Source organism: Lithobates pipiens, unplaced genomic scaffold, assembly GCF_037356315.1.
Source record: "Lithobates pipiens isolate NorthernLeopardFrog02 unplaced genomic scaffold, aLitPip1_a1.2 Scaffold_23, whole genome shotgun sequence".
In the NCBI taxonomy this organism is placed as follows: domain Eukaryota; kingdom Metazoa; phylum Chordata; class Amphibia; order Anura; family Ranidae; genus Lithobates; species Lithobates pipiens.
In genome coordinates, this window is record NW_027507785.1 from 169,157,280 (window position 1) to 169,175,190 (window position 17,911).

General features: G+C 40.2%; 1 protein-coding gene across 2 annotated transcripts in view; it reads right to left on the bottom strand.

Moving 5' to 3' along the window:
• Positions 1–1,107: 1,107 nt before the first annotated feature.
• SLC25A38 (solute carrier family 25 member 38) overlaps positions 1,108–17,911 on the bottom strand; it is a 43,025-nt gene continuing 26,221 nt past the window's right edge. Inside the window, exons 5-6 of one of the 2 annotated variants that reach the window (XM_077452589.1) lie at positions 12,052–12,218; positions 1,108–9,036 (exon numbers count right to left, since the gene is read on the bottom strand). In XM_077452589.1, the coding sequence (XP_077308715.1) occupies positions 9,028–9,036; positions 12,052–12,218 (176 nt within the window). In that variant the 3' untranslated portion in view covers positions 1,108–9,027. Of the gene's footprint in view, positions 9,185–12,051; positions 12,219–17,911 lie in introns of both variants that reach the window. The other variant, XM_077452588.1, reaches the window with a different exon arrangement.

Below are 17,911 nucleotides of genomic sequence, written 5' to 3' on the forward strand. Positions count from 1 at the left end.
GCAGGTAAATAACTCCCCCCCCCCCATTTTTTCTGGGATTTATTTATATATTATGTTATTTAATTATGGTATACTCCTTTTTTGAACATTGATGATTTTATCGTCCTTTGTTTTTCCAATTTTGGATGCAATTTTTGCAAACAAGTTTGTTCATATATTGCTCAGTTTAGAATTACAGGTAAGTTTCCCTTATTATTATTTTTTTCCCCTCAAAGCGGGGGGTTTCTTTATTTATATAAGTATTTTTTGTTTGTGATAGAATATTTATCGGCCTTACAAAATTGTCGGCGCAGATCGAGCATGTGACGCCTGTTTGGGTCTCATCGATGTTCAGGGTTTGTGGAGACTTTGTGCTAACATCATAGCCATCTTTCATCATGTGGGGCCCTATACAGAACCATTTTTACTGTTAATGTAAGTTTCTTGTCTTTGCACCCCTGTGTTATATTCTTTTCCATGAAGTATTCTGACAACACTTAAATAATGCATAAACCAATTAATTAAGTACTAATGGAATATGTGCTTTTTTTTTACCAGATGGTGGGCTCTAAATAGGTCTATAAATCCCCTGAAGGGCAGAAAGCCTGAAACGATTGTTGGGTTGGACTTATAAGCCATCTTTTTTATGTGTTACATTATATCTTTTTTGTATGTTATGTGTGATATATTTATATAATCTCTGTAATATTTAATAAACTTTGTATCATTTTTGATATATTGGTGCTCTCAGTCACTTTAAAAAGTCCTGCTGATAACACTATTGCTTTCTGTGAATAGTGGGGCTCTTTTTTATCTACATTTACATGTACAAGCCTAGTGTACCTCCCACATTTACTCCCATTCCAAGGATTCATGGGAAATGTAGTCTGATTACAGTTAGAGAGAAGAGGATATGATGCAATCCCTGTTCTAAGAGATCCTCCCTGCCAGAAAAGATGATGCATTGTTTGAATCACAGAGCTGACTTCCTGAAAATTCAGTCAGGCATATCTCTTAAACTGTAAGAAATTGCACAAATGTAATAACTGTTTAGTGTGTGTGTTAGAGCTGCATGATTCTGGGGAAAAATGAGAATCACGATTCTTTTGCTTAGAATGAAGATCATGATTCTCAAAAAACTGTTTTATTTGAATAATTGACAATCTCTGAGAACATTAGGTTATCAAACCAAATGGCAATAAAATAAGCCATACAGAAAAGAGAGATCACTATAACACATGAATGTGATTGTGCATGTAGTGGCCACATCCCTAGATTGTATAGAACATACAAAGGACTGTTCCCCCTTGGATGGGACTGTTAAGGCCACAAACACTGAAGTGCATTAGAAATTAGATTTATTTTACATATAGATCACAGAATGATCAATGGTTAAAATGCATAATTTGTTTTGCTTTGTTTGTTACAGGTATTATACCACATCTAGTGGTTTATGCCTTTAACCATTGATCATTGTTGTGTGATCTATCTTTTTATATAAAAATAAATCAATTTCTAACGCACTTCAGTGTTTGTGGCCTTAAAAGTCCCATCCAAGGGGGATTGGGGAACAGTCCTTTGTTCTAAAATAACTTAAGCCATAAAACTCTGGCTTCAATCAAACAAAATGTGAAATAAAGAATTTACAATTACTTCAAAAAACATTCAGGTAACGGATCATCTTCACAGTCAGTGTTGCCTAAGAACAGATAAGAGTATAAATCCAAGGACAAGCGTTCGGATTGTTGTTGCTGTGAGCCTGAGGCTGGAACTGGTGCCCCTTCACTTTGTGCAGCTTTGAAAAAGCTACCCAAGGTTCAGGTTGTGAATGTAGTGGCCACATCCCTGGCTTGCATAGAACAAAAGGACTGTTCCTTCCCCCTTGGATGGGACTTTTAAGGCCACACTGAAGTGCGTTAAAAATAAATCAATTTCTATATAAAGATAGATCACATACAATGATCAATGGTTAAAAAGATAATTTGTTTTGCTTTGTTTGTCACATGTATTATATCACATCTAGTGGTTTATGCCTTTAACCATTGATCATTGTTGTGTGATCTATCTTTTTATATAAAAATAAATCAATTTTCTAACGCACGTCAGTGTTTGTGGCCTTAAAAGTCCCATCCAAGGGGGACTGGGGAACAGTCCTTTGTTCTAAAAGAAGCCATAGTACTCTGGCTTCAAACAAATTTTAAAGAAATTACAATGAAAAACCATGTGAAAGAAAGAAATTACAATTACATTCAAAAAACATTCAGGTAGTATCATCATTGGTGGTGTTACCCTTTGGTGCACAAACAACGGCTAAACAGTGCTTGCAGTAGATGGTTTGCTAAGTGCCATCTGGTTTGAATCCAAAATAAGCCCACACTTGGGAATAAGCTCCTCTTTTCGGAACAAAAACATCTGGGTTTTTAATTTTATCAGACTCACTTGCGCATTGCTCTGCCTCTGAGTCTGCGGCAGCCACTGCACCGGCCTCTGCCTCACTCATTATTCTATGACCGGGCACTGCAGGCAGGCACCAGTGATTCTGCTGATACAGAAGACCCCATCTGGGCTAAAGAGTCCTGTGTGTGTATATTCTCCAATTGCTAAGGTGCTGCTGCAGCTCTCTCTCTTTCCATTATATTCAACTGGGTGTGGTGTGGTGGACTGAAGCAGACAGATGTTGATAATGTAGTATATACCTAGAGAAAACAAATTTGAGAGTGCATACTGTCATTTGCCTTAGTTTGAAAACACTGTCTTAAGTTGCAGTTATGCACATGCATGCACTATTGCACTGATATTTAAAAGGCAACAAAACAGTGTTTTTTTTGTTGTTGTTTTTTTTTTAAGTCACACAACCTGGTGCTGTCATGGCTGGACCCCAAACCGCTTGCAGGTGACAGTCAGACAGGCTAGGCTATTAAAGAGGGGCATGTGAGGAGTGGACTTAAAATACTGGCAACAACCACTGTCCCTTAATATATTATGAATATTACCACAGTCTGAGTCAGCTAGTACCCATATTATTAATATCACCACAGTGGCAGGCTGAGTCAGCTACCCATATTATAAATATTAGCACAGTCAGTCAGCTACCCCAGACTCTGGGTTGCACTATCTGACTGTGGTACTATTCATAATATGGGGGTAGCTGACTCAGTCAGACTGTCACTGTGGTAATATTCATAATATGGGGTAGGGTAGCTGACTCAGACTGTCACTGTGCTGTGGTAATATTCATAACATGGGGTAGCTGACTCAGACTGTCACTGTGACTATGCTCGCTGTGGTAATATTCATAATATAGGGTAGCCGACTCAGACTGGTAATATTCATAATAAGGGACAGTGGTCCACTCCTCGCTGGGCTCAATCACTCACAGGCTCACATACCCCACTTTAATAGCCATGACTGTCATCTGCTGTAAGCTGGGCCTGGGGGAAGCTGACTGACTGTGGTCACGCTGCGTGGTGTTCATAATATATGTATGTAATATACATGTTGACGTTCTTCTAAGTATCAGTGGTGGAAGGAAGGAATCTCACTCACGTGTTGGAATTGGAAATCAGATCAGAGGCGTGTGCACGCACTACTGTGCTGTGTTAGTTTCCCGGCCCACACCCAGGGATCACGACTTCCAGCGGTGCACCGCATCACGCACTCAGATGATGACTGACATCAGTTCCGTTTGCTGACGTCAGTGTTACACGGCACCTCTGGTAATGTGGAACTGGCAGGAATATCAAAATAGTGGGTCATCCAGCCTGGAGATCACGCGGGGGGGAATAAATCGAGACTGCGATCTTATTTTGATTATTTGAAATTAGATTGCTAGATTAAATGGATTGCCGACAGATCAATTTTTTTGTGCTTACAGAAAAGATATACCAGCAGGACTTTGAATAATATATTTTAAAGATCAAAAGGGAATAATAGGAATTCATTGTTCAGATTTATCTACACTGTAAAATGCAGTTTTTAAAAATATATATTTTATACTGTAATAAATGTGATGATCAGCTGTCCAAGACTAAAACCGAATAGTTAAAGCTCAAAACTGAGATAAAAACTTTTTTTTATAAAAATATATATTTTACATTACATGGAAAACTAAAAATCTGCACAATTTGTTCTTTTACAATATTGGAAAATAGTGTTTACAGTCCATTTTCTGAAATATTTATATTAACCTGCAATGCAAAAAGCTAAAATTAAAAACTATAGTCATGTGTATGCATTCAAAGTATAGTGTTGGCAATTCTTCACGATCACATTTACACAGTGTATATCAATAACTTTATTTACATTAAATAAGTTAACATTTTTATTTTATAATACATATAGCATTTCAGTAAGAAAAATAAAACATTAAGGTCTAAAACTTACAACCTCAATTCCAGAAAAGATGGGATTCTAGGTAAAAATCTACATAAAAAAAAAAGAAGGATGCAATCATTTGCAAATCTCACAAACCCATATTTTATTCACAACAGAAAATATTAAACATATCAAATGTTTAAACTGAGAAAATGTACCATTTTAGGAAAAAAATAAGGTATTTTGAAATTGATGGCAGCAATAGGTCTCAAAAAATTTAGGACAGGGCCTCTACACTCTAAACATCTGGGAACTGAGACCAGTTGCTACCGCTTTGGGAAAGGAATGTTGTACCAATCTTGCCCGATATGGTATTTTTTTTTGTAATTCCTTTATTAGTATTAAATAGTCACGGGAAACACATACTGTACATTAGAGACATGCATCTGAGTACATCATCAACAGAAACTCCAACATATGAATGGCTAATCAAAAGCACTAAGACAGCGATCTGAGAGGAAGTATTTAGTAGAACAATCCAAAAACATGACTGTAGCATATATAGAACTGCTCCCCCCAATGTCAGGGGAGCAAACATAATATTAGCAATGAAACAGTAGAAGGCACACATGGTGAGGTAATGCGTGCCGGCAGATGGAAGACCTTGAATGATCAAAGGGGTTCCACTGATCTATCAATCAGAAATTATAAAGAGCAGGAAGAAGAGAAAGAAAGCGGATCAAGGGGAGAGTGAACGGGACTTAAAAGGAAACAGAAAGGGAAGGACCACAAAAGAGGAAAGAGAGGGTAGGGAGGAGGGGAGGACAGACAGGGCCCCCAGTCATCCCTTTCCCTGGGTATAGCGAGGCATGCGGAAGTTCACAGGGCAGTGAAGAGCTCATCAAGGTAAGCATCGGTATATACAAAATAATTCCACGGCCTTCAAACTTCCGTACACATTTCTTCCGTGTTACGCAGTGAGTTCCTTCATGCCACGTAAGTTAGCGAACCAGTTATGTTAGGTTTTAGCAATCCACAGAGCCCTCATGGGGGGGGTCAGCATCTCGCCAGCGAAGTGGGATGCAGGCCTTCATGGTTTTTAGGTTCATCCGTCAATTGCAATAAACAGGCCACAGGGTTAGCATGCAGATCGACAGCTGTAAGCCGTTTAATGACAGAGGTTACATCTTGCCAAAACTGTCGAATTTTAGGACATTCCCAGAAAATGTGGACCATACTCCCACCCACCGCACCACAATGCCAACAGGAATCCGGGACCTGAGGGAACACATGGTGAAGCTTGGAGGGGACCCTGTACCATCGAGTAAGGATCTTATAACTAGTCTCCTGTACCCATGTGGTAATGGGATGACTTGAGAAAAATGGAGGCCCTTTAGTCTTTGGCCAGTTCTTCTCCAGCATGATTCAGGGAGGAATATAGCAAGAAGAGGGAATGACATATCAGTTCCCCTCTATGACATAGTGAGTCAAAACAAGTGAGTGGGGCAAGATATGCCTGGGGTACGGGAACAACGTCAGAGGAAAAAAAAAAAAAAAGTACAGTTGGAAGCTGCTCCAAAAGTCCAGAGGAGGGTCAATAAGATGGTGACATAGTGAGTCACAACAAGGGAGCGGGGCAAGATATACCTGGGGTACGGGAACAAAGTCAAAGTCCCATACGCTTTCAGAGCCTTTAGGTTTGGAAGAGAGGTAAGTGGGTCTGTAAAAAAAAAAAAAAAAAAAAAATATCAGGTTGTCGGCAAATGCTGCCACCTTATGGTCCCCCGAGGATTTACAATAACCGGTGATGTTAGGATCATCTCTGACCTTGCAGAGGAAGAGCTCCAATGTCAGAATAAATATAAGGGGGGAGAGGAGGCAGCCCTTCCTTGTCCTGTTCGATATGTCAAAAAAGTCAGACCTAGTCTCGTTGACTTTTACAGCTGCAGATGGTCTCGAGTAGAGAACAGAAATTAACTTAGCATGGAGGTCCCAAGGCCAATATGTTCCATCATATGAAGGATCAGTGAACCCCGAATACTTTGTCTGCATCCGTTGAGAGCAGACTGATATGGTATTCTAACTGCTCAACAGTCCTAGGTCTTCTTTGATGTATTTTTAGTACCAAGATGCTCCAAATATTTTCATTTGGTGAAAGGTCTGGACGGCAGGCAGTCCAGTTAAGCACCCAGACTCTACTACGAAGCCATGCTGTTGTCACAGATGCAGTTTGCGGCTTAGCACTGTCCTGCTGAAGTATGCAAAAAAAAAAAAAAAAGAAAGAAAGAAAGAAAGAAAGAAAGGGAGCATATGCTGCTTTAAAAGCTGGATATTGATGGTGCCCAAGCTGCCCAATACATATGAACTAATGCACCCCCTCAGAGATACAGGCTTTTGAACAGAGTACTGATAACAAGCCGGAATGTCCCTGTCCTCTTTAGTCCAGAGGAATTGGCACCTATGGTTGCCAGAAAGAACATCAACATTTTGATTTGTCTGCAAACCCATTCAGTGCTATTCATCACAGAATCATGCCTGTTTTTAATGCTGTGCCATCTGAGGGCACAAAAATCATGGGCATCCAATACTGTATTTTGGCCTTGTCTCAGAGATTTCTCCAGATTCTCATTATAATATATTATGTACTGTAGATAAGGATATATTTAAAGTCTTTTCAATTTTACATTAGGGACATTATTTTGAAATTGTTTGACAATTTTTAGACATAGCTTCTTACACATTGGTGAACCTCTGCCCATTTTTACTTTTGAGACACTGACTCTCTAGAATGCTCTTTTTATATCCAATCATATTAATGACCTGTTGCCAATTAACCTAATTTGGTGGAAAATGTTCTTCCTCATTGGTACCCCTTTTCTTGCCCTATCCCAACTTTTTCAAAGACGTGCTGCTGCCATCAATTAAAAAAAAAAAAAAAAGTATTTAAACATTGTATATTTTTTTTCTTTCTATGGTGAATAAAATTTGGGTTTATGAAATTTGAAAACCATTGCATTCTGTTTTAGGTTTTAGATTTTACACAGCTTCCCAACCTTTTTGGAACTGAGCTTGTATATTTCCCCCCACTCAATGTTTGGACTAATCACAAAACTGTACGTATTTTAAAAGGTGAACATTATCCAAAATTACTATTTCAGCCCTGCAAGAATGCTGGCAAGTTAACTCATGTGGCAGGCTTCCTAGTACAATGATTCTGGTAACAACAATTTCCCCAGTTTTGTCTACCTGCTGTGGCTATTGCCAAGCTCCATTGCAGGGCTACCCTCCCTCAATGGGTGCTGCATAAGTAGAGCAAATATATTTAACTGCAATAATTATTAAAAAAAAAAAAACAGGCAGCGTCTCTCATCCAGACCTTTTATCAAGGGGACAGCGACAAAGGCTACTCTAAAAAAAAAAAAAAAGAAGAGGTAGATGGATGTGCAAATTTAAAATCTGCAGAGATTTTGCAAGCATACCAATTCTGTCTTGCAGCTCTAGGATCATTGGTTTTAATCCCAACCATGACACTAAATGCATGGAATTTGCATGTTCTCCCTGTGCTTGCTCCAGGTAGTTTGGTTTGCTCCTACACTCCAAAAACATGCTGGTAGGATAATGGGAGCCTATCCAAAATTGGCCCTTGAACTTGTGCACTTTTTCTTTATTTCTCCAAAGAGCTTCAGGCCAGGTCCGGCCCACAGCCTATCTTTTTGTGTACATATGCTATAGGGCTGGAGCGACCCTACGAACAGCATTTCATAGAAGTCATTCACATGCTCCAAGATAGGATTGAGAAAGAAGCATATTCCACCAAAATGCACTGCCGTAGTTACCATCTTCTACTACCCAGAAGTGCGGCTTTATTGCCTGGTTGGAGCTGTGAGGAGGATGCTACCCGTTTCCATCCGGTGGGTCTGTTCTTGGGGGATCCACTGCAGAGTTTATGCTCCATCTTCAGCTGCTGCTGCTGGCCACGGAAGATTGCCGAACCTTTGGCATCTCTCCCCGTGATGTTCTCTCCCACACCAGCTGGACAGGGAAACACAGCCTTTTCGCAGCAGAAGATAAGCATATTTCTTTTTGTTTAACCCCCTGTAAGTGCATTCTTTAGCAGCTTTCGTTTTTTATTAAGGGTTTCATTTAACTATTTGGTGTGCCTCCTGTTTCAAGTTTTAATCCAAATTATGTTTTCATATAATGATTACCATTGATGTCAGTGGATTGAAATTCTGGTAGCTTATAAAACAAGATTGGCCTCTAATGGTTATTTCTTGAAAAGATCTAAACCGCTAATCCTTATCAGCAATGCTGCCATCTGTCACAGATAATCCTGTCTTTCTTTTACAATTAACCTGGGTCTGTTCGATGAAGACTTCTAATATGAGGGTTCCCCCTTCAATGATGCAAGACCAAGTTCATTTTCATAAATTTTGATAGTGTATATGTTACCTTTACCGAGATATATTTGCATGGTGAGAATATGCTAGATTTTTGTGCCCCTCTTTTCTATTTTTTGTTCAAAGGCTACTATGATATGAGACATGATGATTCAAACCACCAATGTACACCCAAAAAAGAAACTAGTATTCTTTTTTTTTTAAATAATAATTTTAAAGCAAATCAAACTTATTTTGTAAACAGTGCTCAGCAACTTGACAGTTTATACTTATCACCGATGCAGAGAGTTTTGTGCTGCAGTGAAGTTCAGAATGCAGATTGCTGTTCATCAGTCTAAGGTTCCTAAACAAATGAATGAAAATCTTGTTCAAGACTTTAGTCCCATTTTTTCCATCATTTCTTCATATACTGTCCATGCCATTGCTGCCATGAGGGTTCGGCGTAATGCTCGAGGTAGACCCCCATTAAAGAATCCAGTCAAACCATGATTCTAAAATGAACATCAAATAAATAAAAAATTATGCTAAAGAACGGCAGCCAGCTGAATCAAAATCCTTGCTTCAAATGATAGTTTAATCCTGTTTGTTTACCAAGGCATCTACACCATTTTCACATCTGTGTTTATATTGTTTAGATTTCAAAATAGAACATACTACCGTCTACCAGCTTCTAAAACTGTCCAGACTGCTACTGTGCAAAATCTTTTTAGCTAGAACACCATAGTGTTGCCTTTGTCTGCCCAATTCGAAAGCCTAAATAAAACGTAAGCCAGGTAAAATCCGACTGTACAAATCTTTTTATAATTACCTTTAGATTTGCCAAAACCATGTAATATAAGGACCTACATAAACTATTCAATTTAACTGTATCCAATCACACAGAATCTTGCATTGCTCTGTTGGAAGATATAAAGAAGATTGTACTGTATGTGTGGTGAGGTTATTCCACTGATCCAGAATTATAAACATGTGTAGTAGCACTTAGGCATTAGTAAAGGACTAAATAGTTAATGTTATTCTACTGACAGGGTAGGAGCCAACCTGAAATACTGGGTTAGGGAGTTATAGACGATGGGAGAGGTTTTGGAAAAGTCCTGAAGGTGAGCATGGGAGGAGGTGACGTGGGAGCTGGAGAGAAGGTGTTTTGGGAGGAATTGATTGGGCGATTTGGGTAATATCTCGATGTGAAGTTGGTGATGTAGCTGGGGGCAGTGTTATGGATGGCTTTGTATGTTGTGGTTAGCATTTTGAAATTTGTATGCTGGGCTAGTAGAAGCCAGTAAAGGGATTGGCAGAGAGGGGCAGCAGCTGCAGATCTATTAGTGAGGTGCAAAAATATAGCAGCAGCAAGTCGTGGGGTTCCCCTCCCCCTCAAACCAGGTCCTTATCCGGGCATGCAGCCTGGCAGCACTCCCCCCTGCCCCTCCTGAACCATACCAGGCCTCATGTCCTCAATATGAGGGGGTAGCTCCCCCCCAGCACCTCGTCCCCATGCTGATGGGGACGAGGACCTTATCCCACAACTGCGGTCGGTGGTTGTGGGGGTTTGCAGGCAGGGGGCTAAACATAATCTGGAAGCCCCGTTTAAGAAGATGCCCCCCACCCCATGTGAATGAGTATCAGGTACATTACCCATTCACCATAAAAGCATTACAAGGTAATAAAAATACAGTTTTTGACAAATTGTTTTATAAAAATATAAAAATAAAATAATAATAGTGTCACACAATGTAAATCCAATGTGAAACCCGCCGCGCACCCGAAAAAGGAAAAATATCAAAGATGCTCCCACCGAACGGTGCATGCTGGGTTGGTGACATCACAAGAGAGAAATACACTTTTGTGAATAAAAATAAATAAATAAAATAAACCAGTAAAGTTAGCCCACTTTTTTTGTATAATGTGAAAGATGATGTTACGCCAAGTTAATAGATATCCAACATGTCATGCTTAAAAATTGCGCAAACTCGTGGAATGGCGACAAACTACAGTACTTGAAAATCTCCATAGGTGGCGCTTTCAAAATTTCTACAGGTTAACTGTTTAGAGTTACAGAGGTCTTGAATTCAAATTATTGCTCTCGCTCTAACAACTGCAGCGACACCTCACATGTGTGGTTTGAACACCGTTTACATTTGCGGGAGTGAGTGACTTATGTATGAGTTTGCTTCTGCGCACGAGCACGGAGGGATAGGGCACTTAAAAAAAAAGTCTTATTTATTTTTACACTTTAAATTTTTTTATCACTTTTATTGTTGCCACAAAGAATATAAACATCTTTTGTGACAGTAATAGGCCATGACAGGTACTCTTTATGGAGGTATCTGGGGTCTATAAGACCACAAATCCCTCCCTTAGCACTTAAAAGCATGAAAAAAATCAAAACCCGATCAAAGCCGATTCCAGCATTGCTCGGGTCTCCGACCCTCCAGCTGCATGTAATAACAGCCGGGCGGCTGTTTAGCCACATCAGTTGTTATCACAAGAAAGCCGACAGTCCGTTCTAAAAACGGTACCAGGGTGATGCGTGCAGATGCATGCATCACCCTGATACATCCCCTTCAAGCCGAAGGGCCGCATATTTGCGTTGCGTTGATGTGAAGAGGTTAAGGAATGCTTCTTATTGACCGAGAGAGCTACTGATCCACATATCAAACCACGCCACATTTCTGTGCAATTCACATGTGATTCATTGTAATTTTGAATGGTCTCAAATCGCATCAAAGAAGTGCAGGCACCTTTTTTGGAGCAACACTGCAACCGGATTGTATGATCCATTTGTACCACGCAATCCAGTGCAGACAAGATGCACTGTGTTTGTTATGCGTTTGGGGTGTGTGATGGCAGGAGCATCTTTGTTATTTTTTCTTTTTTGGGTGTGGCGAGTGGCGTGATTGACGGTGGATTTACATTGTGGGACACTATTTTTCACTTTGTATTGACACCCACAGCAGATCACAAACACCGTGTTATTGCAATGCAGGGGTGGCTGTGTTTCCTGCACACCATATGTCTGAACCTAGGCTTAAAGTTTTACGACAGCATATCTTGGCAGCCTGCCAGTCCCGCCAATGTAAACAATCGGCATGTGTTTCCAATTTGTTAGAAACCAAATGAAAACAGACTTTGGGCTTCATTCACATTAGCCCGTCTCTGATTTCCAGTGCTACTTAGATACGACTTTAGATTCTCTGGACCAAAGTCACATCAAAAGTTACAACACAGTATCGTAGACACCTTTTCAAACCGCTGCGATTTTAAGTCGCACAAATCTGAAAGGGTGCCATTGCAAATAAAGGGCTGCGACTTGTCATGTCCAACAGGGGTGCAGTAGAAACTAGATAGTAATACAACATACCTTGTAGATAGAATGGGCAGCATGACCAGTCCAGCTGTACTTCTCTGGCGAAAGCTGTATATGAGTTTTAATGACATCAGCTGGCTGGGTGCTTACAGATGCAAGAATACCAGCCATGATACCACAACTGAAGTTTATTAGGGGAGTGAAGGTTTGGTCAATATTGCCTGCAGAAAAAGACATGCTTTATAGTCTGATCTAGAAATCAAAATATCAATATATATTGCTCTACAATATTGTGTCATTTTTTTATTCTTGTGTGGAACACCACTTTAAATTATTTTAATTAGAATATTAAATATAGTACTATTACATTTTAATATTCTATACAAAAAATATATTAAATGTTCATAGTGCTACCTAATTCCGGACCAGAAAGCAAATGGATGGCAATCCCATGACATCTAAAAACATGCACCAGAAAGAGATTAAACATAAAAAAACAAAAGAAAAAACAAAAAACACCCATACATCAGAGAGATAAAACAAACAAACACATACGCATTCCTAAGGTCGGGTTCACACTGGTACAACAGGACTTATCCTAATTTACCCTGCAACATCGGTTCTACATCTGTCCTACTTCCATCCGACTTGAAAGAACAGGATAAGATTTTGCTCCAACTTTGAGTCTAGACATACAGTATAAAATGTCCTTGTACAACTTTCCTTTAGATTTACCAAAACCATATATGAGGTCAAACCCAAACACTTTCAATTTGTATCCAATCAGGCAGGCCCTTGTACTACAGAGTTGAAGGTAAATCTAAAAGGAAATTGAATTACAAAAAAGTATAATGCACGGCCAGCCTTAGCCCCTGTACACACGGTCGGACATTCTGCCAACCAAATCCGTTGGATTTTGTCTGACAGATTGTGTCCGAAACTGTTGCATACACGCGGTCGGACCAAGTTGTCGGGAAATCCGATTGTTCAGAATGTGATGACGTTATTTCGTTACGATGGGACTACGTTCACGCTAGTAGCCAATAGCTTTGGTGTAGGTGGCACTTTGTCCGATCAAAATTCTCTACACATGATCGGAGTATGTCCGATCGGACCAGTTTGTCGGAAAATATTTCCAACAAGTTGGAAAATTGGGTCCGACAGATATTCTGACAGAAACAGTCCGATGCATACCACACACAGTTGGATTATCCGACAAAACGGTCCGATAGGACACATTCTGTCGGAATCTCCGACCGTGTGTACAAGAGCTTAGTGTGACAAATTCCTTTTACTGCTGCTGTAATCACCATGTTGGATGTCACAAGTTGGATGGTTAGGACAAGGATCTGACTTCATGATATTCAATGGCCTGAAGTAAGACCAAAGTAGTGCAGGAACCTTTTTCAAAGTCGTACTGACTTGTGTCGGAGCAGTTAGGACGGCTCTTGTAGCATATGTCGTACCAGTGTGAACCCGGCCTGCCACTTGAATTTTACACTCAGTATGGAGAAGTCCTGATCCCTAAATTGTTGGATCTCCTCAAAAATTCTATGCGTGAAGCCTTCGTCATGCTAATCCCGAAGCCTGGTAAAAATCCAGTATTACCAAAGTCATATAGGCCCACTTCCCTATTAAAAAGGGATATCAAAATTCTAGCTAAAGTTCTGGCAATGCATCTCAACCAGGTTATCTGATCTTTAATTCCCCTGATCAAACAGGCTCCATGCCAGGCAAAAACACCACATTCAATACTAGATGACTTATGATAATGCAGTCATGTGGGGCAATCATCAGGGCCCACATGACTGCATTGGCATAAGGCCTCATGCACAGCTCCTGTTTCTGGCTTCAGACCTTTTTTTCTACAGCCAGTAAACTCCCCAGCGTGTTATCCTATGTGTCCATGCGCACATAGGCTTTTATCAGCAGTTTTTGCCAGGGGTGTTTTCTGGCTCGAAAAAACAAAAACAAAAAAAACACGGAACTAGTAGGTTTGAAGAGGAGTTTTTCTGCTGTAAAAACACCAACTCTGAAAAACAAGGATATTCTGGGTTTATGAGAGTTTTTGAGCCATAAGTATTTGTGGGAGTATAGTTTTGCTAAAAGCTATAAAAAAAAAAAAAAAACCCACACAAACGCTAAAAAACAAATGCAAAAACGCAAAAAAAAAGTGCATTTTTAAAGCAGCATTCTACATAGTTTTCTCATAACATCCAGTGTACATGAGGCATAAGGGTTATCATGACACTAAACACAGCTAAAGCTTTCAACCCAGTGGAGTGGTGCTATCTATGGCAAGGTCTTAAAGGTTTTGGTTCCAACTTTATAAAACGGTTGAAAATACTACATCGAGCCCCAGTGGCCCAGGTATCAACAAATGGCTGGAATGAGAAGTTTTACTCTATTTACAGAAACACATCAGGGTGGCCCTGTTACCTCTTCTCTACGCACTAGCTGCAGAACCTCTTGCAATCTCTAGTCCAATTCCAAGATATGGAGGTTGTGTGTGGGATCATCTGCGGAGCCTGTTGGTCTATGTGCAGATGATAGGATTCTGTACTTGGCAGATTCTGGCCCCTCCCTATCAGCCCTCCTACATACCATTACTATTTGGAAAATATTCTGGCTTAAAAATTGGGATCAGTCTCAAATTCTTCTCATAGTTGAGTTTCCATCCCACGCAGACCAAGAATATTTATCTCTCACTAGAGTCACCCGGCGAGGTGCTTTAAGGTAAAAGTAATCTGCAAAGCTCTAGAGCCACCAAATCACTTTTACAGGGTTTCAAAAACGTGCCGACTTCACCCTACCCTCCACTTTTGACCCCCGTAGTTACACCAGGCTCTCCTGTTCCTCTGGGGAGCCCAGGACCATGGTAAACATTGCTAACTAAAAGAGCAGAAGGTGATTGGGCATTATCAATTCCCTGATCCCTCCTTGTGACTAATGAACATGGAAGGGATGTGTATTGTCACCTCTAGTTTCACATGTTTCCCTTCCTTTCCTGGCGAATAAAATGTTGGTAGTTGCAATTTATGTCACATGATATTTAGGTGATTAGTAGTTTATCAAGCATGAATTTTCAATAAAAATACATTAACCACTTAAAGACCAGCCGCCACGGTTGGCTCTCCTGGGAGAAGCAACGTCATTTTACGACAGGCGCTTTTAATGGGTTGTAAACCCTCATGGTTTTTCACCTTAATGCATTCTGGTGAAAAAACCCCTGAAGCCCCATTTTACTTACCTGACCCCGATCTTTCTCTGGCTGGGAACAAGCACACTAGCGCTAGCTGATGTCTCGTGTTCTGATTGTAAATATGTATATCAGCGCAGCCATTGGCTCCCGCTGCTATCAATCAAATCCAATGACGCGAGCACCGGGGGCGGGCCGAGTACTGCATTCTGTGTGAATGCACACAGAAGCAGGACTCAGGAGTGCGCCCACATGGGTGTGCACCTTAGGAGAGCCATCTTCAAGGTGGTCAGATCAGGGCCACTCTGTGCAAAACAATCTGCACAGTGGAGGCAAGTATGACTTTTATTTTTTTCTTCTACGATATAGGAAGCCCCCTGAAAGGCGGCACCAGGGGCGCAGGGCGGAGCCCTGGCCAGGCTCCCCCCGCCCCATTTTCAGATTTTTTTTTCTTTCGCCAAGTTGCCAAAAAGGCCATTTTCGGTGCATCCCTACTTATTTTGTACAGTAAATGTTTATGGGGAAAAGGCAGCGCAGCGCTGGATAAAAAAATAAATAAATACCTAATATATACCAAATATGATAACGACAGACAATGAATTTACATTGTAACATTAGTGTACATCAAATATAAAAGACCATGAAGTAAAAATAGTCCATGTGTATTCAAGTGCAAAAACCAAAATAAAAAAAAAATAAAAAAGTCCAAAATAAATACTAAATTGACAAAATACGTGCATATAAAACACAAAATTGTGATCATAAAGTGTTCATAAGTGAAAGTGTCCAAAACGAAGAATATTGAAAATATTTTTCTGGTACAAAAATGTAGATCTATATTTTTCACCACTACCCCCGGTAGTGGTACCACGGTGCTACCAGTCACCTTTCAATAAGCAATGGAGGCTTACCGGAAAGCCTGTGATCGCCCTTATTCAGGGGGCTCAAAACAGGCTTAGAAGAGGAAAACTCAGGAACGCTGTATGGAATTTCAGAAACTTCCCTTCCAGACAGCCGGTAGACATCAGTGAAACGTACCTCCCATAAAGCACTTACAGGAAAGCAAACTCTGTGCACCAACAAATAGGTATCCCCACAGCGCTCGATAAGTTCACCATAAAGGATGTGTGGGGGGGGGGTTGGGAATAATAAAGGAAATCCAATAGTGCAGAAATTCCTTTGATAATTTGAGGTATCAAAAAAATAAATAAAAAAATTCCAGTTGCATAAAATAACTCCTAAAGAGCGGAGAAGCACAGTGACCAATAAGTGTCTTGTTTAGGGAATGTATGGCTGCACTTCTCCACTCTGCCGTGTGGTTATTTAAGGCACATGTGGGCATGTGTACCCCTGGTGACATCAGTTGTGACGAAACGATCGTAGTGTCGGCACATTTTCATGCACTGAGCATGCGCAAGTTTGTTTTTATCAATACTAGTGGAGCTTTTATTCTTACAAGGAGTTATTTTATGCAACTGGAATTTTTTTTTGATACCTCAATAAAATTATCAAAGGAATTTCTGCACTATTGGATGATTTTTTTCCCACATCCTTTATGGTGAACTTATCGAGCGCTGTGGGGAGACCTATTCGTTGGTGCACAGTTTGCTTTCCTGTAAGTGCGTTATGGGGGTACGTCTCTTCTAAGCCTGTTTTGACCCCCCTGAATCAGGACGGTCCCAAGCTTTCCGGTAAGCCTCTACTGCTTATTGAAAGGCGACGGGCAGCACCAGTGGTAAAAAAAATATAGATCTACGGTTTTGCACCAGAAAAATATTTTCAATATTCTTCGTTTGGACACTTTCACTTATGAACACTTTATGATCACAATTTTGTGTTTATATGCACGTATTTTGTCAATATAGTGTTTATTTTGGATATACATGGACTATTTTTACTTCATGGTCTTTTATATTTGATTATGTACACTAACGTTACAATGTAAATTCATTGTCTATGTCATTATCATATTTGGAATATATTGTTTATTCAATTTTATCCAGCGCTGCACTTCCTTTTCCGCATAAACATTTACTGTACAAAATAAGTAGCGATGCGCCAAAACATTTTGGCCGAAAATTGCCTTTTTGGCAATTTGCCGAAAGAAAAAAGTCAGAAAAAGTCCGACCCCTGGTGCTGCCTATCAGGGGGGGCATACTATATCGTAAAAGAGAGGAGAGCCGCCGCCGCTCGATTTCCCTTTTCCACATAGGTCTATTATTCCCTATATCGGAATTATAGTGCTTAGCTGCAGGATATCCTTCGTGATTTTCCTCTTTTTAAGTATTTTTATAATATTTTTTTACCTAGCGCAAATCTCTTTCCCTATTTTTCTAAATGTTTATGAGGAACTGTGTCAAATGCCTTTGAGTAAAGCGAGTACACCCTTAAGTGAAAATGTCCAAATTGGGCCTAAAGTGTCAATATTTTGTGTGGCCACCATTATTTTTCAGCACTGCCTTAACCCTCTTGGGCATGGAGTTCACCAGAGCTTCACAGGTTGTCACTGGAGTCCTCTTCCACTCCTCCATAATGACATCACGGAGCTGGTGGATGTTAGAGACCTTGCGCTTCTCCACCTTCCATTTAAGGATGCCCCACAAATGCTCAATGGGGTTTAGGTCTGGAAACATGTTTGGCCAGTCCATTACCAACAGCTTAAGAAGGTAGTGGCCATCTCGGAGGTGCGTTTTGATTTTGATTATGTTGAAATAC